Below are 22,084 nucleotides of genomic sequence, written 5' to 3' on the forward strand. Positions count from 1 at the left end.
CACAGGGATGCAGTGGAAGCAGTGCCAGTTCTTATTTTCTTCTCTTTCACTCTGCTCTTTGCTTGGGTGATCATGTGCCAGCCCAGGCTCTCTGCTGTGATGGCAGCACAAAGTTTCATTTCTCTCCCTGAATTAGGAGCTTTTTGCCTCCCAGCAAGGACAGTAGGTGTCAAGGCTGACTGGGAAGGAATGGTCCAGGCACCCCAGAGAGTCTGTCATTGGTGTCAGCAGTGGGGCATTGCCAGCACTGGGGTGAGACCGAGCTACCATTAACAGGAGGGTGTGAGCCTCGTCAGGGTGATGGGGTGGGAAGGGCTCAGAGACAGGTTCAAGTTGTGATTAATGCAGAGAGGCTCCTACAGCGGCACAGCAGGCACCACAAAGCAGGAGCTGTGTGTCTGTGCCATCCTCCATGGCTGCACGAATGTGCAGGATGGAAAAATCTATGCTTTTTTGTGAGAAGCAAGGTATTTCTTTCACCAAAAGCAACACTTGGGTGCTCAGAAACTCAGCCTTATGCTAGGAACGACTTTGGGCACTTTTCATATCACTACATGCTCTACTCCCAGCATGTCCCTGGCAGTGACAGTGCAACCACCTGTGCCAGGAGGGGAGGACATTCAAAGTCCCCTAGTCTTTGCTCAGCTGGAAGCTTCAGGCCCCTGTACCACCTCCAAGGGCAGGGCAGGATTACTTCTCTGCCTCTGTCCCCAAGATGGGGACATCAGCTCCCTCCTCCTCCCAGGACCTGCTTATAAAGCTGCTTCTCTGAAACGACCCTCCCTGAAATCTGCGCCTTTGGCACTGTTTTCTTTATGGTTGATGAGCTTTGTGTTGTCACTTGTGTCCAGAACTGTCGCCTGCTGTGTGCCCAGCAGTGCTGCCCCTCTTACTGGTGGTGTTGTACCGCACGCCGTAGAAGTACTCGGGGCAGGGCCGAGCCACCAGCTGTCCCACCGCGCTCCGGGGCCAGCACGTGCCGATCAGGTCCACCGAGGCGTTGCACTGGGGACCTGCAAGGGAAAGTGCACAGGGTTGGCAGAGGTTTGTGAGCCACCATGGGCCACTTCCAGGCTGTTGAAAGGTCAGGATGTAAAGAATGAAACCCCAAAGACGAACTCTTGATTAAGGTGTTAGTTTATTATTGAGTATCAAGTGTTGATAAGCTCTTAATTAAAATGTTAGTTTGCTATTGAATGTTAAATGTTAAAATTCTAAACTTACCTTTTGTTGTCATTGTTAAGTGTTAATATCCCTTGATAAGTTAAGACGTGTTTTGCGATCCTGTATTTGTATTCCTTTCTGGAATGGAATGGCCCTTTCTGTCGGGGACCACTTCCACTGCTCCCAAAAGAACTTGCACACAAACCACATGCAAATGAGGGGTCTTTGGTGCAAGTCAGACCCCCACAACAACAAACCAGCATATAACAAAAGAGTAAAAACTGTAACTCTACCCAGCAGAACTGCAGATAATTGTATGCCATCAACTAGAGCTGGGTTCCGTCCTGTCACCATAGTTTTACAGCACTCAGTCTAAATGACACCCCTGGACCATGAGCCAACAAGCGCCTTCCTGGGGACTCTGGTGAGGACAGGAGCCGCTGCTCTGCCAGGAGACAAAGCTGCACACCTCCTCCTCAGCATCATCCCAGGAGCAGCGGCGTGTGCCTCCCCTCGGGCTCACAGCCAGAGCTGTCTTTAATAACGGCCTGGGGAGGAGCCTGGAGAGCTGGGGCTGCTGCATCAGCTGATGGGTCACCCCAAGCTCAGCCCCCAGAAAACCCTCATGGCAGACACCAAATGGGCCTGTGCAAGGCTTGCAAGGGCTGGTTGAATCATCATGGCCACGACTTGTAGCAGTGGGAATGGACACGGACCCGCCTTATTTTAAAAATCGGCTCCTTTTTATACCTTTATTTTCAACCTGACACTGAAACCAAACTGAGGCCTAAGAGAATTTAACAGAAAGAGCGCACCCATTGGCTGGGTCAGCTGCCATGCTGCTGTCCACGCATCCTGCCATCCAATCAGCTTCCTGCTCATACACTGTTCATGCATTCCCTCAGCCAATCAGCTTCCTGCTCATACACTGTCCACGTGTTCCTCCAGCCAATCACAACCTCGCTCCCAGCTGTCACTCAGCTGACTCTCCTCTCCCATACCTGCCTCTCACCCCTCAGCCGAGTTGCACCCTCCGGGCCTGTAGCTGTGCCTTTCCCGCAGGGCTTCTGGTGAGCACAAGCCTTGACAACTTTAATAACAGTAATCTCATATCCTCCAATAACTGTTACTCTGCTCCTGTCTAAAACTACTGGCTAAGCCAGTAAACTACTAAACTACTGGCTAAGCCCAGTTCTGGCACACCTAGTTTTAGACCTGGCTTCCAAGTCCCCTGGCTCTGGTTTCCCAGCCCTGCTCCTTCCTTCAGCCATGATGCCCCACAACAGGCAGTAAGCCAGACTTGCTCTTCCTCAGTGGTGAGTCCAGTCTGGTTCTAAGGCACTCCAAACATCTCACACCTCCTGGCTGCAAAATCTCCTTCCCAGCCATTCCCGTTGGTCTCTTCCAGTCTTTCCCGGGTAGAAAACTCCAAAGCTGCTGCTATTTTAGATTTCAAGTATTTGTGTGTGCTTTTCCCAGCTACACAAGTGTGCTAACGTAGGCATTAGGTAGGCCAGATTGCAGACTTTTTAATGTATAATTTGTGTATATTTAGAACAACACGTACCGTAGCTAAATATGTCCCTGCTTCATCTCACAGTGAGGTTGGAAGCACAATGGCTACAATATCCATATACTACAATCTAAGATAAGCAGGAAATGGGTGAGCAGGAGATGCTGGAAGAGGCACAGTTCAGTCCAAAACACTCCTGGGTACCAGAGATGTTTGTTCTGCTGGCACAGAGACAGAGATTGCTATTTCCTAATACAAAACACCCCAGTTCACAGCTCCTTGGGTGCAAGTGCCTTTCCCAAAAATTCCTATGGATGGAGCTGGCTGAAGAATGACCAAAGGAAAAAAAGCAAAATACTGTTGATGATGATGATGTAGAAGAACGTTTTTATGGAGGAATATTCGTTTTCATCGATTATCTGAAAAATTGTCTCCTTGTTATTTTGTGTTGTTCTCAGAGAAAATTTTCAGGGCTTTCAGTGTCTTCAAATATCTTCGCAAGGGAAAACAGCTTCCAAGCATGTGAGCTGGGGAAGCATCAGAGCATGGTGAGTGTTACCTTCTGCCTCCCATAGCTTGTAGGGAGAAATTAATTTTAACAATGACCTTTGTTTTTAGCTTTGCTAATGTGTAGGGTTGCTGTGGCAACCTTCCCTTTATGTTAACTATTTTAAGCCTGTATTTTGTAGGAAACAAGGTGCCTTTTATCACATTGTGTCTGTGCCTTTCTGCATCCATTTGAATTTATTGAACTCCTTTGTTGTTTAGATGGAAATTTGACAGAGAAATAGAGGGTCACAGTTAAAAAAAATTATGATAACTTTCATCCTTGTAAGGAAAAAACAACCAGTAATTACTTGAACTAAGGACAAAGTTAAATTGCAAGTGCTCTTCCTGTTAGCCACCGAGGTGAGAAGCTGCGTGAATGTCTGGAACAGGAAAAGCTTCACTTGGAACAATGCAGCACAGGAAAATGGGGTTTGCACAGTACTAATGGCCACGGGAGCTCATGCAGCTATCACAACCCCTCATGGGGACTGGTAGGGCTGGGCACAAACTCCATTTTCTTTGCATAGTCTTTTGCCTCAGTTTCCCTCCTGCATTTCAGGTTCTGTTCTGGGGGACAGACAGAGATTGCTAAGGGAGGACAAACAGGAAGAATGAGTAACTAAAAGTCAGCAGGGCCAGAGAGCAACAATGATGATACCCTCCACCAGTAAAACAAACCCACAGCAATGCCATTAAAAACCAATTAAGAGAGACTCATGGAAATGATGTAGCCAGACAGAGGTACATCATTCTGTGATATGTCTGCTCGAGGCTGGATTTAATATCTCCACCTTTCTCCGAGGCACTTGGTGGGATGCTGCTTGGCACTCCCGTTAGAGCATGACAGGATCCCACCAGACACCAAACCCAGTGGGTCCCACCAGTCCCACCAGAGGGACGGTGCACCAGCATCACCAGGAGCTCAGCCCTCCGTGTCCCATGGGTCAGGGTGGTGCTGTGGGGTGGCATTGGGGTCTGGGGCTGCAGTCAGATGAGGAGATGCTCGGCCAGGCTGTCAGATGCTCCTGGACCTCTCCCTCTGCTTCACCCCTGTGCTGTCACTGGCAGCATTTGAGCTCTATCCCACCGGGTTTTCATCCAGTGAGTGGCTGTAATATTTTTCTCAGGCTCACACTGAGAAAGGCTTGATGAAGAAAAGAGGCAGAAAGCAGATACTGCTCTTTCTGCTCTCCCCAGCATACAGAAAAGAGAGAAAAAACCTCTCCTGATGGGGGAGTGATAAGTAGAACAGTGAAGACAAAGAGTGCCACGAGGGCTGCAACATCCCTTTTGCCCAGCACAACTTTGTGCTCCAGCTCCTGGAGTGGCACCTGGCTCCAAGCACTGAGAGCACTGTTTATCATGGAAATGATATGTATCAGTACTGAATGCTTCCCTGCCTGCTTGATCCATGTTTGCAGGGAGACTATTCTCCAGGTTCTGCACACGAGTGCTCCAGCTTCTCAGCTCCATTGGCAGCACAGGTTTGGTCTTTGCAGATTTACAGCATGAAAGGTCAGTGAATTTCCTACCTGCACTCAATTCCCCTAATTTGGCTTCTGCCCTCACAGAAACATGGTGTTTGGAGAAGGAAGGAGCTGGCCCTACTTTGAGACAGGGAACGAGGCACAGGGGAAGTTGCTGCAGTCCCTTCTCACCCTATTGCCTTTGCATTGTGCTGCTCTGAAGCAATATAAAGCTTCTTCTGAAGAAAAAAGTGTCTGTCCAGGGACTTACACTGAGACAACTATATCGCAATAACTGTCTCAGGATAACTGTAGCAATCTGTTTTAAGAAAACATCCTTCTCCAGCCTGCTTCCACCACTCACAGAGACCTTCAAGATGGCTCTGAACTAAAGCCATGGAACCGTGTGGCACCTGGCAGGGTAAAGCTCTCCACTCCCAGCTAATCTGCCAGAAGATTTTGACCAAATGGAGGATGAAGCATATTTGTCCTGGTCCAGCAGTACCAGACGTGTGGCCACAGTGCTCTTGAGCTGGTGCCAGGAGGTCTGAAGTATTATCATACCATCAAGCCATTGCTGGGATGCTCTGAAGAGGAGTTAAAGCAAAGCACATAACTGTGCTGGTAAACACATCCTGCTTTACAGATGGGCTTTTACATCCTGGGCGGAACTGTGCACCAACACAATGTCCCAGTTTGCTGCTATGCACAGACACTCTGAGGGGTGGAAGGGTGAAGCCTCTGTCCCCTTCTGTACACAATGCAAAAGGCAGGAGAGATGATGGAAATCTGAACTACAGGCTCATTCCCGTGGCTGGGAGTGATGGGGTTATTTACCTAAGGTGTCTCAAGAGTCTAACAGGTGAAAGTTGTTAACTCATATCACTACCTGTCCTGAGCTCTTCTTCAACCATAGTTATCTCTGACCCCCTGATGTCCTCTGTGACCGCATTGCTGCTGCCTGGAGACTCTGGCTCCCTGGGAGTGTCCCCTGTGTCTCTGCTGCAATATTTGCATTTGGCAATCAGGGCTTCATCTCAACATCTAATCAAAATACAACTCTCTGTGATGTCTGATGCATCAACTGCGAAATTGCACAAAAATCTCTTTCTCCCTCCCAGGCAGCTCCACCAGAGTGGTGAAGAAGAAAGACCCATTTCACACCTTATTCCCCACAACAGGGGCCGCCTTTGGGGTATGCTTTTACTTCCAGGTGCTGAAGTGCCAGGGAGAGGTGGCTGGGTTGAGCTGCAGAGTCACTCAGATGTTAAATGCTTGAGTAGCACCTTGAGGCGTTGAGGGAAATGGCACTGGGGGACAATTTGTATTAACATGGGGTGGTGGAGCTGTTTGACTTCACTGTGAGCAGCGGTTGGTGCTCAGGATGGCTGAGAGCAGTTGTGTCTGCCTCAAAGTAGATCCTTGCTTAAACTCTACCTCCAGCACTGTTTTCAGTGGCATTGGGGGCTTCTATTTACATTTGTAAGAATCCAGTCTTTAAAACATCCCCAGCAATCCTCCCAAGCATTCAAGTTCCATGATCCTCAATGTAAAATAATTACCCAGGCTAATTAAACATTATGATAGCTATGGGCCATTGTAATGAATTTTTGACTTGTTGCTATTCACCATCACTGACTATCCTCTCGTGTCTTTGCTGCTGCTCTGGACAAGAATAAATAAAAGGCACCAAACCTAGCTTGTGCTGTTGGTATCTGATGCATCTGTCACTTATGATGATCCATGTACAGATTTACAGCATATATATATATATATGTATATAATGTATATAATGTATATAGTGTAGTGAGTTGTGTTTGGGGCTTATCTTGTTCTCCTGACATGAACCACAGAGTGTTTGGAGCTGTTTTATAACTAATTATGGCAGGAAGTTCTTTATTCCCTAGGGTTGGCTGGGATCTGGTGGTGGGTGAGTGAAACATCAAAATCCTTCCCTGGCAGTTTTCCCAGCAGAGCCTTCTAGTTTGGCTACAACTGAACATTCTCTGGCAGTGACTTCACTGCATCCAGTCCAAAGTACAGTTTAACTGCTGTAGCTGCTACTGACACTGGGATGTGCCAGGACACAGTTTCCTACTGGAAAACCTCTTCATCTTCCCTCTTCCACTACAATAAAATCTATGAATATCAGTGAGTTGCTGTTGACATCCCTGTTTCCCAGATGATGGAGCAGAATGGCCTTACTGACACTAGTATATATTTAAATCCACTAGGATTTTCCATATAAATGAGACTTTTGTTTCCCAAAACTACCCAGTACCATGTCTCTTCCTCAAGTCCCTGCCTAGACTCATTGCTGCATCTTTAACCCTTGCTCAGCTCCTTATTAATATTTCTGCCTCGGTGGGAGAGATGCCAGTGAGACTGAAAAGAGTCGCTGATGTTAATTTGACCTTTATGAATTTAAATTCCAGACTCACCCCAGGGGAGTCAGTGAGTGAATGAAAGAGCAGTGGCACGTGGGCTGCTGGAGCAGTGTCAGTGCTTTGGGAACTGAGCTGGAGTGGGTGGAAAGGCTCTTGGTCAAATTGTCACCCGCTGTGAAAGGTGTTACCAAACTTATCTGATAGTGCCTGCGAAGGATATGTTCTCATCACTCACTGCTTCTTAGCCTAAGAATTTTGCTGTATCTGGAACAATTAGATTTGCCTTATTTAATGCAAATCTACACTCCCTTTCCCCCTTGAAAAAGCCTTCAGTTAAAAACCCACAGACATTTCTTTTTTTCTGCTTAGCTTTGGTGTAATTTTTCTTTGCTTTAGGTGAACTGGCACTGGCATGAAACATTTCTTTCCTGACAAGGAATTTTCTGTGCTCCCCTCTCTCTCCTGAACATACACACACACACACCCGCACACAGAGGATTGAAGATAAGAATTCATCATGATAACAAGCTTAAAGGAGTGGATCATGCAGCCAGGACCAGAGTGGGATGTGAGCAATTGGGTGGCAACTCCTTAGGCTGATCCAGGCTTGAAACCACGAATGGCAAAACAACCCTTTGAGAGTGCTCTGAGCTTGCTCTGCTTGAGTGTTTTCTGCTGAGCTGCTTTGGAAAAAGCCTCATTATTAATTAGGAAGAAGCTTTCCCATCTTCTCAGATTCTCCTTTCCCTCCCCAGGGAAACAGTCCTGCAGGTGCAGGAAATGCTTTGCCCTGGTGGATGAAATGACCTTGTCCCTCCCTGATGGACTTTGTAACAGGGCGAGAAGCAGCTGCTCACAGACCATGGGGAGTTGAAATTGTCAGCAAGAGAAATCCATGGTCTGAGTCAGTCCATGGGCTGGGAGCCTTTGGGACAGCACCATCCATGCCAGACAAGGGATGCTGATCCTCACTGTGCTCCTTTTCAAGCCTCATCTGAGACTTTCATGGCTTGCAGATGTTTGGAGGTGCAGGTGACCTGACTTCCTGAATGCACCATGCTGACCTCAAGTCCAGCCTGATATTCCTTCACTGCTACTGTGATGCTTCACTACTTTCTGATGGAGTATTCAGCTGTGCCCCTGTGTCCCAGTCCCAGCTAAAATCAGGGGCTCAGTGACAGGAATTTTTGATGGATTCCTAGACTATCAAGTTGGAGCATCACAATGAGCCTGAATTCCCAGGGATATCACCCTGCACTGGGGGCTTGAAGGAAGATGGGTAAAACCATGGTGATAAGATGTTAGCACAAGGGGGTCCCCGGCCAGGTAATAATTAGCATAGACTACATGCATTTACAGAAGGCTAATCAATTATTCTTTATTAAGAAATCCATCACTTTTTTTATACCCTAGTTCACTACAGGTGGACCTAATTGGTCCATCACCATTGGCTAGTTAAGAAACCACCCTATGGTAAACAAATCTCCATAACACATTCCACATATTAACAATACTGGTGCAGCAAGTTAAGATAAGAATTGTTTCTCATTCTTTTCTCTGATCTTCTCACAGCCTTTCCCAGAATGATGCCTGGGAAAGTTGTGTTTCTGTCTGTGGCCAGAGAGCTGCTGCCACAATAAGAGGGCAGGACAGGAGAGCTCTGTGAGGCTCAGGTGCTCCATGTTCTGGGATGAGAGTTTGCACCAGCTGCACCCCCTGAGCCTGGACAGCATTACCCCTGTGTGCCTCCACCCTCCACACCACTGCTGTGGCAGAGATTTTCCAGCTCAGTGCACATGCCTAGAGAGTGCTGGCACCCTGGTGACATCACTGTCCAGCTACATATCATCTTTAAAACTGGGAGATGAAGGGACTGGTGACCCAGGAGAGGAGAGGCCATGGCGAGCTGTGTTTTGGAGAAGGGATGCTGCACACAGGCATGAGGCAGTATCTTCCATGAATCCAGCAGATCCCCTGATGAGCCATGCACTGGGGGACTGCTGGGCTCGTGTTGTCAGCATGTGTCATTTCCCAAGGGTTGTGAAGACATTAACAAATTAAGTCTCAGGGCCCTGCTGCAATTCTCATTAGCATCATCCTAACAACTCTTCAAGTTAAATAGCTCAAATCAAAGTTTCCAGTTTAGTAAATATCCCTCCACAGGAATTGCTGTCTCCATCAGGCAAGGCTTAAATGGACCCCAAGGACCAGGATTGGTGCTGAATTCCACTTCCCAAGCAGACATAAGACAATTAGTTTCCCTTCTGCCTCTTGTTCTAAGTCCCCTCCTCCAGCTGGAAGTGGCTCTCACATGTGCCAGTCCCATCCAAATGAGTTGCTCAGGAATTGCAGGTTGCGTGTGTAGAAACAATGGACAATTTGCAAATCTGAAGCCTCACGTTCTCCCCTCTGCCAGTGAGATGGACACCAAAGTGCACTAAATCCTGCTTGTAATCATGTGGATAAATCCCCACTGAGCAAAGCCAATCCTTGCAGAAATCAGCGCTCAGTGCTTGAGGATGGTGGTGATTCCAGGGCAATCAATCAGCAAACCACAGCAGAAATTCTCCCCCTTTCTGACCTCTCCCTCCAGCTTGAGAGGTTCCAGCAGTGGGTGGAAAAGGCCATGAGCTGGGCATGAGGATTCTCTGGGACCTGCCTGCTGCCCTGGGTCAGGATTTATCACATCTTAACATGGCCAAGGACAGGCCCTTGCTGAGCAGAGTGATGAAGCCTTCAGGGAGCAAAGCACATGAGTGATGACTAAGTTTCTTGTCTGACCAGACATGCAAGCATTGCCATTCCACAGGCAGCTTTTGCTGTCCCCTGGCTTTCTGCCTCCACCTTGTGGGCTTGGGAAGCTTCTTGCAGGGCAAGGTAGCCTGGATTTGTCCAGACACTGGATCAGCTGGTGCCAAGATGGGATTTGTTAAAAAGGAGCTGTTAATGCTGCTATTAATGGGTGGTGGGCAGCCATCCCTCAGCTCTGGGTCCCCATGGCCATTCCTCAGTGCCCAGTCCTGTGGACATCCATCACCCTGGCAGAGTTCCTTGATGCCTGCTCTGATTCTCATTCAGTCACGGAAAATCAACACTGCAGCATCCCAGAGCTGGGGATGACTTTTCTCCTTGTCCCTGTGAGCTCCACTCCTTCTCACACTTCTCCTCCCCCAAAAGCTGTCACTGAACCAGACCTGTCACTGCTGAGGTGACATCCAAGTCACATCCTGAATATAGGCTAAAAGCCATTTTTGGCACAAGCTCTGACCTGATTGGATCAAACCCATGTACTATGTTGAGTAAGAGGTAAGAGTTGAGTAAGAGTGGGCTGTCCATGACCCTGCTGCTCCCACCCATCAGGGCTGAGCCAGCCCTGGCCATAGCCATGTCCCCAGAAGCTCTTTGTGACTGGTGGCATCCCAAAGTGCTCAATGGCACCTATGTAGGAGTGCTGGGGGGCAAAAGTTGGCTGAGCCCAGAGCCATGGTGGCCACACTGCACTGGTGACGTGGTCTTCACAAAAAGTCAAAACCTCCAGTCATCATGCCTGGGCAGGGGGATGGTAGAGGAGGGTGGGCATAGGGGCCAAAGTCCTGGTGTCCCTGAGCATGGCATAGAACAGGCAGCCAGCCCTGATGTTTCTTTGTCCATCTCTGCCTCTGTCCAACAGACATTAATTTTCTCTATTTTCATCTCCTGAAATGTGCACCTTCTACCTGCCTCCACTGTCACTCTGCAAGGAGGCTGCAGCAGCACCAGCAGAGGGCTGTGATGCAGTGTCTGCACATCCCACCTCCCCAAAAAGGATCCATGCAGCAGCAGATGAGCCCAGAAACACCCCTGACACCCTCTTCCAAGCACTGGATCCCAGGGGGTGGCTGAGATGGGCTGGGGGACACTCACCAGTATGGTTGGTGACAGGTGGCAGGCTCTCGCAGTACTGCTCCTGGATGGAGGCTGCAACCGGGCTGTCCCAGAGGAGAAACGCCTGGATGGGGAGAGAGCAGACAGGGGTGGGGTTATATGCGCAATATGCTGATTCCCCATCCCCAAATGCCTCCTTGTGTCAGATCTGAGCTTGCCCATGTCTGGGTGGGTACCACCCCAGAGCTTGCACAATGGACACGTACCATTTACAGGATAGCTTCCTAGGGAAACTGTGCTTATCTGAGCCGAAGGCTGGGGGACTGCACTCTGTTTCCCACCCAGTGATCTTCTCCTGCCTTGAATACCCCCCCTCAGCAAATCCTTCTGCAGCCCCTGCTGAATCATGGAACCTCTGCTATTTATCATTTTAATCAACACTTTTGGGTTTACCATCTTTCAATCCTGAGAGCAGACAGGGGAAACATGATGAGCCTGACACCACGCTTGGATTTTCAATCCCTTACTGAAATCACAGCCTTGTAAGCTGTCAGTGAGAAGAGGTTCATACACATCCTTAAGGAGATCTGATCTACAGACAACCAGCTCTGGCTGAAGTGATTTTTTTTTTTTTTTTCAGGAGAATTGTCAGCAAACACCAACGTTCCCATTGAGTTGGAAAGCACTGATCATGATTTACCCAGCTCTGCTAAAACTATGCACAAGGAGCTATTTTGGAAAAATGATTATTGAATTATTATGCCTTTGCAGGAGTTCGGGGAAACTAAAAGTGAGAAAGACAATTGCCAGGATGAAGGGATTGCAAAGATGGCAGAGGGATGGTGCTGTTGGTCTCACACCTCACCACGGTGCCAGATGAGGGAAGGAGGGAACCTGATATTTTGCATAAAAGGGTGACACAGGCTCATCCCCTCTCCTCCACCAGCACTAATGGTGGATGAGGCTCAACCCCACTTCTTTCACCTTCAGCAACTGACCAAACCCCCTGGAGAAAAGTCACTGATTAAATGACAGAGCTGTGCCCCAAAAGACATCACATAGAGAGATCCCTTGGGAAACAGCCCTGAGCCTGAAGGCAGGAAGGGCTGCAGCTCCCCTGCTTGCAGGCAAGCTCCTCAGGGACAACAACCTTTGCCTTCCCCATCAGCCAGGCTGATTCCTAGTGCCTGAACCCCCCCCCCCCCCCCTTCCTGAGTGCCATTTACCTTCCAAACTGCTCTGAACATAGAGAAGACATTCCTCCTCTTGTCCTTGAGCCATAGAAACACTGTCTGCCCTTGCTGGCATACCCAGCCATCCTCATGCCTTACCAAGGCATTAACAGGATTTATTCAGACACAAAGACAAGCTCAGCACCCACTTGCTCTTTTCCAAAGAACTGTTTACTGCCTTGGGAAGCTGGTTTTGACAGCAAGAGAGATGTTAGGCAGACGTATAAATGGAGCAGAGAATAGCTGCCTTGTTGTGACTGCTCCAGATGGCACAGAGGATCCGGCAGCTCAACCCTGCCCTGGTGCGAGAGCTGTTTGGAGCTCCTGGATGCTGGTCCTACAGGAGCTCAGCACCTCCTGAGTCTCCTTTCAGAAAGCTGAAACCACCCAAACTCCAGACCGGGAGGAATCAAGGTACAGGGAGTCTGCTCCCCTCTGTGCTGATGCCCACAGCTGGTGCCCACCACACCTGTTGGCTCTTGGCATTGGCAGATGGGACACAAGGGTTCTGCCCAAAAGATGTCTGGGATGGTTTGTCTATCTGAATAGGCTTTCAGGTGTTAATTGGATGTTTCTCCTAATCCCAGCCTGCTCCAGCCTGGTAGTGCCATTCTCCTTCCAGACACAGGGAGAGGTCTTGGCACTGAACAGCACATGGACCAAGCCACAGCCACAGAGGGGTGTGGATGGAGCAGTCACTGGCTCTTTGCAGGCTTTGTAAATGAGCTGAAACAGCTACAGAAGAAAGAAAGAAAGGAAAAAAAAAAAGGATCCCCAAAACAGAACTAATACTAAGAGGTTTTTTTACCAGGCTCTGCAGTGTGGCCAAAGCTCTTGAGAGAGGCAGAGTTTTGTCCCACTCCTGTCAGCATTTTGAGGGGAATAAGCAGGGGTTGTGGCAGCTGCAGGGGGATTTGCCCCAGTGAAAAAATTCTTATTGCTGGTCGCTGTCTTATCTGTTTTACTCTTTGTGGGTTAGTGCAACCCTCTCCGTGCTTTTACAGAGAGAACAGGTCAAAGCTCCGTCCTTGAGGAGCTTCTCGTGCCAGAGCATCGCTGCTCTGTAAGATGCCACATGGTGCCCAGCAGGGCCCAGCCTGGCCGGGCTGGAGCCAAGCTCACCTCAAGAGCCCCGACACGGCAGTGGGTCGTGCTCGGGCCAGAGAGGGGCCGTGTTCCTCCGCCCTCCCCACCCTGCCTTCACACAGCTATGGCAGATCCCTCTCTGCAGGCAGGAACACCTCTGTGACCTCTCTGAGCCTGCCAAAATCCTGGAGAGCCTCAGCTGAGCTCTCAGCTGTCCGGGAAGGAAGGCAATCTGCTCCTCTGGAAGCAGCCGCTTTGCACAGTGCTCCCAGTTAGTCAGGGGAGCTGCTCCCACGGAGATGGGTGATGGTTCTGCCAGGAGCTGCACGGACCCCGTGGGTGCCCGCACTGGCAGCAGCTTCTTCTCCATCAGGAGCCACCATTGTCTCCCCTGCTGTTGCCTCAGCATCTGCCCAGCTCCCTTCCAGGCTCTGTAACATCCGTATTTTATACACGGAGATGGTTCTGGTTTAGTCTTGGATCTCACGGAGCACCAGCTCCTTCCTTTCATCCCCACATTTTCTGTAGCAGGACCAGCCCCCCCAGTCCTTACTGCACAGCTCAGACACAAACCCTGACACTGCTCCCATGTTTCCTGTATCCTGCACAGAGCAAACATCTGTGGTGGTCGGTGTCCCACCACCCACCATGCCAGGGCTGTACCAGAGGGGAAACTGAGGCACTGAGGACCACCTGCCTCAGATCACTCAAGCTGTGCAGCACCATATGGAACAGATTTCTGCAATCTGGACACACCAACCATGTCCTGGTGCTGCCAGGGCTATAAAAAACCCCAGCTGTTCCCGTGCCTGTGACGATGGCAGGTCCCCTGGGTTAGAAGATGCAACATCGTGGACTAGGACAGTGTCAGCTCATCAGCACTGGGAGTCTGGCTGCTGCTGTGGGGGTGAGCAGCACAATCACACACACATGGTGTCACTCTCTGTGACCTGCCACTGACCTGGCAGAAAAATTCAATTAATAACAATTAGGAATTAATGTCCCCTTGCGGTGCTTTTGCTCTCTCAAGCAATCCATGGATACTAATTAATACATTCACATCCAACTGCAGTATCACCCCCTGCACTGTGCTACCCAGAGACAAGCATGTGTTCCCCCCCCAAACCCTGCTATAATGTTGCCTCAGAAAAGAAGGGATCTGCACGGCAGGAAGGGCTGACAGCTCTGAGCACGAGATAGATGGCTTGTAGCCTAATTAGCAATCGAGGAGGTCCAGTGCCGAGGAGGGGCTGTAATTGGAGAGCGGAGCGATTAGCGGGACTGAAGCGTGGGATGAAGCTGTGGGAGACAGGGGCTTTGCACAGAGCTGGGGAGGGCAGTGGGAGCAGAGGACAGTGGTGGCCTCCATGACCTTCCTGGGAGGGGGGACAACACCATCCACTCTGGAGCTGTCCTTGCTGTAGGGACCTCTCTGACCCATCAGTTCTGCTCCCTGCCTTGGCTGGGCTTGCTGCCCACTACACTTGGTGTGCAAGAGGAAAGACCTCCTGGAACACATGGGCAGGGAAGGGCTGAGCAGCTGCTGCCCTGGACCTTTGCTGAGGTTCCCCAGGGCATCAGGCTGGGATGGAGCCTGTTCTTGGCTCTGAGGCTGCAGCAAAAGGTGCCAGACTTTGGGTGTTAAATACAGTGAGTGTTAAAAGAGCTGGATGCCAACTTCAGATGGCAGAGCAGCATCAGTAGAGTGGGGAGGGAGCAGCACATCCTGCCAGGACTGCAGCTGGAGGCTGGAGGTGGCCTGCAACAGCCTGACTGAAAGAGCTGCCCCTCAAATGTGCTTGGAGGTGCCTCCAACCCCTGTGTCTCCTGCCTTCACTGCAGGGGATCTCTTTGCCTTTGTCTCCTCTGGCTTCCAGGCACTGTTTTCTGCAGCTCGGGAGCTTCTTGCCTGCTCCACCTTGAGGGCTTTCGCTTGGAACAGTTTCCAAATGAAACCTCCAGGCAGCATCTGGTCCATGAAGGACGCTCTTGACACCTTTGTCTTAGACCTGGCAGTAGCCTGCTTTGCCAGCCATGACCTCAGGGTTCCTCCAAGTCTCTTCGCTGCCCTACCAAGCGCCCATTGCTCCTTCATTTCTCTTCCAAAGCCCCATTCCGAGCCCTGCCATCATCGAGACATCAAGGCAAAGCTCAGGCAATGGAACAAGGCTCAAAGCAAGGCTCATGTGGGGATTTTCCATGGCTAGTGTTACTCACAGGGAGAGCAGGCAGTGAGAACATCTCCATCCTCCATCTGGCATTAAAATCTGTGAGTTTATTAATTTATCTGTATTAGAGGGCCAGTCCTTGTGGTGTGTAAACAGGAGCTTTGGTGAGAATGTTTATTCTGTTTGAAGTCTCTCTCCAAGTGTGCTGGATGCAGACCCTAACAAAAGAATATCAATCAGGGCTAAATGAATGCCCTGTAAAAACTGATTTATGAGCAATTAGAGGTTTTTCTGGATTAAGCTCAGGTCTTCCTTGCTTGCCATAAATAATTCTGATTTCATTTATCTGTCAAGAGAGACATGTATTTTTGGGGACAGGTGAAAAAAATGACTAATGGCATTTGGGTGTTGGAAGCTAAAGGCATCATCAATCTGGGGAAGGGCACGCAATCCATGCAGCTCCTATGGGATCTGGATTTGCAGGGGCAAAGGCTGCTGAGGAAGATTGGAGTGATGGACAAAAGCCTGGGGAGGGCTGTTTTTCTAAGGCAATTTTATTAAACTGTCCTGCAGATTGTACATGTGGAACTCCTGTGCATTGACAGATATTGTCAGTTTGGGATTGGACATTCTCCCCTCCAGCTCTGTCCCAAAACCCTCATCTTGACTGCTCCAAACCCCCTCCTTCACCCATCACCTTTTTAGGGTTGAACATGCACAATTAAATTCTCCATAATTTTTTTTCTGGTTTATTCATATTCTGGTTTTTCTGGTTTATTCATATTACAGCTCAGGAAAGCTTGGCCACACCAAAGCTGCATCTGCCATTGCTTCTCCAGGGTGGATAGTGCAGATTTCAGGGTGGAAGAGGGACTGTGATCTGCAAAATACCAACACACTTTGCCCTTGACCATTGGAATGGAGGCGACTGCTCCTAGGAGGGTGACTGTAGATAAAGCAGAGAAGGAGGGTCTCTTCATAGCTCAGAATGCAGTTAGGGAAAAAAGGAAAAACAACAGATGGGCCCCGGCTATGTTATTCCATCTTCAGAAAGAGCCACCCTCTCCTGAGTGACAGCTCTGGGGTGTCGGACAATGGGCTCTGCTTTGTGAGGGAACTCCGTGATTTGCGGGTTGATTTGTGCTTTCTTTGGGTTCAAAAACTGTTCTCACAGACAAAGCCATGGATGCAGCCTCTCTAAACACTGCAGACTCAATTGCAGCTAGAGCTTGTCACTCACAATGAACTTCTAGGCTAACCCTGTGCAGGATTTTGGGTGAGCAGAGCTGGATTTCATGGCAAAGTTGAGCTGATGGTGTAGGATATTCTGATTGTATTCCTATACATCCTATGGTGACAGTGCAGCTATTCTGGGAACAGGCTGTGCCTTTTCCATTCACTTCTTTGCTGGAGATGCGAAACCACAGGGATGATTTCATACACACTGAATCAACTCCAGCTTTTAAGGAAAGTGAGGACTGGAAGAGATCCCCAGGGTCAGCACGTCCTGCAACTGCAGCTCTGCATCTTATGCAAGGATTTGAGCTTGGAAGGGGCAGGGGCTGTTTTTTGGGCTTATTGCTGCTGGAGGTGATCAGGTGAGAGGAGACGGGAAACTATCCCATCCTCATCATCAATCCCTGATTTTTCATAAAATGCTTTTGCAGTTTATCAGCCCCAGAAATGTAGTTGGCTCTTGACAGAGCTGCAGGTGGAATGGTTTATTTTGAATCACTTTTTTAGTTTGTTTTAATGACTTGCAGGGTTGCAGGGAACACTTGGCAGCATGTTTGTCTCCTAGTCTGTCTGTCCGACCTCCTGAGGGATGTCTATTCATAAAGCAACATGGGCAAACAATGCTAAAATGGAGGTGCAAGCCAGGTGCATGGGGAACACCCCAACTGTGCCAACCCACTATCTGCAGGGGAGGTTTGTCCCTGCTGAGCTCTGGGTTGGAGCTGGGCTGCTGCAGGTCTCTGCACTCACAGGCAGGATGCTGCTGCATCCAGGTACACCTGGTTGCAGGGAGGCACTCACAGCTGGGGTTTCATGGTCCTTTAGCCCATGCTGTCCCCAGGAGTGGGTTGGGACTGTTCTGGAAAAGCATCTGAGTTTTGAATGCATGTGTTTATAAGAAAAAATAGACAGCTTGACTGCAAAGAGGGGGATGGTTGTAGATTGGCTGTTTCTTTTTGAAGCCAGCTGGGAGAAGCTTCTCTTTGTCTGGTCTGGTTTTTGTGACCCCCCCATCCTGGTCCCAGCCCCAGCACAGGGGTGGTTTTGTCTCAAACTCTGGAAGATTTTTGTGGACTTGTTGCTCCACCTTCACAAGGAGAATATCCTTGGGGAACACCTGGGGATGGCAAGAGAGTCCCCTGAGCCTGAGGAGCTTTGACAGAGGATGGGAGCTGTGTCTCAGCACCTTTGGGCTTCTTTTGGACCACCTTTTGCTCACCGAGGTTATTAGGAGCTGTCACGCTCACATGGCTGTCCCCACCAGAACATTACCCTGCTGCACTGGGTCTGTGCTGTCTCCACAGACTGGCCAAGAAGGAGCTGGGCTGGGGGAGAAGATCCTGCCCTGTCTCACCTTTATTTCTTACATCAGAGCCAAACAAAACCTGAGCAAGGGAATGTAACAGCAAAAGAGCTCCCATAAATCCTATCAATCAGGGTTAGTCGGTTGCCGCAATAAGAGAGTTTTTGCTTCTAAAAACTCTTCTTCAGCTGCTCAGAAGAAGAGTTTTTAGAAGCAACACCAACTAGACAGGGGGTATCCTGGAGCACATCAGCTCTTCTTATAATTTAGGTGAGAACTTTCCTGGCCCAGAGGTGCAGCTGATGTGGGAGGTGCACAGTGGGGTGCACAGCCCGCAGGGTATGAGCCATAATGGTGCCCGTGGGGAGGCTTCTCCTTCCACTTTACCTGCTGTTTTAACTCTGCAGTCCCAGCTGGGCCACTGAGACACCATTCTGCAGCCAGGCAGGCAGATTTGCTCTTTTTTCCCCTCCTTGACACAGAGGTTTTATCAAAAACCTGATCATTTTGTTAAACTGCCACTATAGACTTGTTTAAGTAAAATTCAGGATTTCACTGGAAACCCCTTCATCTCGTTTGTCCAGGGTTTGGGATTTAAACAAGCTTTGGGCTGTGAACATTTCCCTCCTTGATGAGCCCTCAAGGAGGAGGAATATTGCTTCTGACAAAGCATTTGCATATTGTGCAGAGCTGCAAAATTAGCAGTGGCTACAGTTCCACAGCGAGCAAATTAGAGAGAAAGTCTTGTGCTTTGCAGGTGCAGGGCAGTAAAGGAGAGGGTTCCTTAGAAAATTAATCATGGGGGCTACAACTGGGCTCTGCATTTGCATTGTCCACATCCATCACACCCCCAGCATGGCCACCCCCTCCCAGCAGCCTGGGAAACTGGTGGTGGCTAGTTTCACTGGGAGGTTCAAGGCTGGGAGTAACTGGGAGCCCTGGGCTGAGCTCAGGACGACCTGGCTGCAATTTACCCCCCTTTAAATGATCCTTTCACTCACTTCAGCCCCCCTCCCCGACAGTTTTTGAGCATCACAAGCTCTTGCCAAGCCCCAGTGCCTCGACTGGAGAAATTCTCCCGAGACCCCTTTGTGTTGTGGTTTCTCTTTTTACTTACCCCTTCAAAGAAATTGAGAAGTCACTGAGGAGAACGCGGGCGATGCACGGCGCAGGAGTGATGGGGAGGGGGCAGAAGGGCCCTTATGGGAGAAAAGGACTTAAAGCATCTTACCTGCAGGAGGAGGAGGAGGGCAGGACGCAGGCCGGGCACCATCCTCAGCTGCCCCTGCGCCCAGCTCCCCGGGGCATGGCTGGCAGCGTCCCCGCTCCTGCTGGGCTGCTTCTGCCGTCGGGGAGAGAATCCTCTGGGCTTGCAGCGAAGGAGCCTGGCGGGTCCCCGCGGGGCTGCGCGGAGGCTGCGGGTCCTAGTGCGTCCCCGTCCTGCCTTTTATAACCTCCCCGGAGCCGGTCCTCCGGCTGCCCACCTTCCAGCTCGCCTGGCGATGGGCTACATCTCTCCTCACCAGCCTCCCACTCCCCCTTCTCTCCCTCCTCCTCTCCCTCCTCCCCTTTTCCTTTCTCCACCTCCCTGGTGCCTTCCAACTCGATTTGATTCCCCCCCCCCTTTCTCCTTCCCTCCCTCAGCATCTTCAGCAGCAGAAACTTCCCACCGGCCCAGGGACCGCCCTCCCGGCTCTCCTTGGCGGGGTTTCTCCTCTCCACCGCTCTCACTCCCATCGTGCGGACGCTGTGCAGTCTCTCCTGCGGAGCCGGGGGGCTTCCCTGGTGGCTGCAAAGGGTTTGGGGATGCGATTTGCCGGGGATGAGGGGATGAGTGGGTGTTATGCATCTGGGCATTTCGCTCCAGGCTGTGTCACAGGAACTGGGACAAGTTTCCCAGTTACCCCTACATTTTCCCCGTCAGCCTTTGCAGCCCCTTTGCAAAACGGGTGGCGAACACGAAAGGAGGGCAGAGCCCCTTTTCTCTTCCACAGGGATGGGGTGGAAGGGGTTTCAGCCCTGCCTTGTGAGGGAGATGCTCCTGAGGGAAGGACGGGGATGCGGGGCAGGTGGACGCAGGACACAGTGTCCTGGGGGTTGGGGGGGGGGATGACAGTGGTGTGGGAGAGCCTGGATTATGCTCCTGAGGTCTTGGATAATGCCGTTTCCCTTCTCCCCTAGCATAACCCTCAGGCTCTAAAGGGTCTCCTGTCATACCTCTGTGTCTCAGCTCCTGCAGTCCTCTGGCAGCTGTTCCCTGGTCTCCTGGGGAGGGATTCCACTCACCCCTGTCTCTTGGGGTTGCCATAGTCAGGATTGGGTCCATCCCTCAGTTGGGTGAATTTCTGGCTGGGTTAAACCTGCTCCCCCATGCCAGGGCAGTTTCAAAGCATGCCTTGTGTACTCACTGAGGTTTGGGGGGTGCCCCAGCTGCAGGTGCTGTGCCTATCCTGGGAGTGAGCCAAGCCCCATCAGCATGAGGTGAGCCGGAGCAGACAGCCAGACAACACGCTGTGCTTCCTTTCCTTGAAGAAATAAGGATCCACGAGGTGTACTGCTGGGAGGGGGGATGCTGGAAAACATTGCCATGGGACCACCATCCACGGGTGTGATATTTCCTTTAGCTGATGATGGTTCATCCACCACCAGCCTCTCACAGGGTACTGGATCGCGCTCCCAACTGCAGCCTCTGCCTCTGGGAATGGCTGCAGACCACAGCAGGTTGCAGATGGATCAATAGGAGGGCAGTGTCCCTTGATGAATTCACGGCTACAGCCTCCATCCATCTTCACTGAGCTGCCCTTTGTCTCTGGAGCACCTGAGAGGGCAGGAGGGGATCAAGGTCCTCCATGAGCTGCAGGACCAAGGCACAAGGACTGGCCAGGGCTGTGCCCCAGCATGTGGGGGCACCCAATGACCCATCCCGGCCCCCAAAGGGTAAATGTTCCCAGACCAGTAATTAAGGGGAATAAACAACACAGACATAAATCTTCTGGCTTTAGCTGGGTTAAATTAATTGTGTCACTGCTTTGGCAAAGAAATCTGAAAATATATAAAGCTATGGTAAATTCAGGAAACTTTTTGTTTCTGAGATCTCTTAACAAAACCTCCCGTGAAAAGTGGGATGGGATGAGACAGATTCCAGAGCCACCCTTGTGTTACCTCTCACTTCAACCAGCCCATGGAAAGTGCAGAATTTTCTAAAAATGGCTTGAGAAAGCTTGCTCCCAATAACTTTGAGCATCCTGGATTCAGCTGAGTGCATAGGATCATGGAATGGTTTGAACTGGAAGATCATGCAGTCCCAACCCCCTGCCATGGGACACCTTCTACCATTGCAGGTCTAGGGCACAGCTCCTGGTCACAAAACAACTTTGGTTTTGGGGGCTGCTCAGGGCTTTGTGCACCCAGGGGACAGAAGGGACCTTGCAATGGGAAGTATCAGAGACCTCATTCCCACACCAAGACCAAGGATTGTCTTTCACCATCACAGCCTGCCCACGGCCACCAAGTGGGACATGTGGGGTGGCCATGCTCTGCTCAGGTGTGAGCAGGTGTGCTCAGGTGTGTCACCCTAAGTTTGAGGTGATGTAGGGAAGGCAAAAGTGAACACTAAGTATTTTTAGTTAAGGAATTGGTTGCCAGGGACATGAAGATAATTCCTTACCCGTATATCAGGAAAAAGGCTGCAGCGCTGTTTGAAGCACCTAATTGAGAGGATTTATAGTAAAATGCAACTTGTCAGATGTGGCAAAGGAAAAACAGAACAGTCCCTAAGACATGGAAATCAGTCCATTTGTCATGGTTAATCTCAAACTTCTCGGTGCGGCGCAGAGACAGATGTGGGACATGGGTATTAGGGATGGAGACAATGAAGAGAAATAGCGGATCTCCAGGAAGGAGGGAGGGGAAAGGTTTAGTCTAACTTATCTGCCTTTGGTAAATTATTTTATGTAACTGCACATGGTTTGACGGTCCTACCTTGTCCCTGCAGCCAACCCTCCCCTGGCTTGGGAAAACTCCATGTGTCCTTCCTGCACTATAGGGATGAGATTGGTCCGTGCACTGAAAGGGTGCAGGGAAATGCATCCCTGCTTCCCACATGGAGCATTGGTA

At 50.2% G+C, this 22,084-nt stretch overlaps 1 protein-coding gene across 1 annotated transcript in view; it reads right to left on the bottom strand.

The window, feature by feature from the left end:
• Nucleotides 1–19,520, bottom strand: part of LOC120498402 (corticotropin-releasing factor receptor 1) — a 29,639-nt gene extending 10,119 nt beyond the window's left edge. Inside the window, exons 1-3 of the mRNA XM_039701063.1 lie at nucleotides 19,200–19,520; nucleotides 10,983–11,067; nucleotides 894–1,013 (exon numbers count right to left, since the gene is read on the bottom strand). Coding sequence (XP_039556997.1) covers nucleotides 894–1,013; nucleotides 10,983–11,067; nucleotides 19,200–19,241 — 247 coding nt within the window. The 5' untranslated portion in view covers nucleotides 19,242–19,520. The remainder of the gene's footprint in view (nucleotides 1–893; nucleotides 1,014–10,982; nucleotides 11,068–19,199) is intronic.
• Nucleotides 19,521–22,084: the final 2,564 nt, after the last annotated feature.

Source organism: Passer montanus, unplaced genomic scaffold (genome assembly GCF_014805655.1).
Source record: "Passer montanus isolate IOZ18808 unplaced genomic scaffold, ASM1480565v1 scaffold148, whole genome shotgun sequence".
Taxonomy (NCBI): Eukaryota; Metazoa; Chordata; class Aves; order Passeriformes; family Passeridae; genus Passer; species Passer montanus.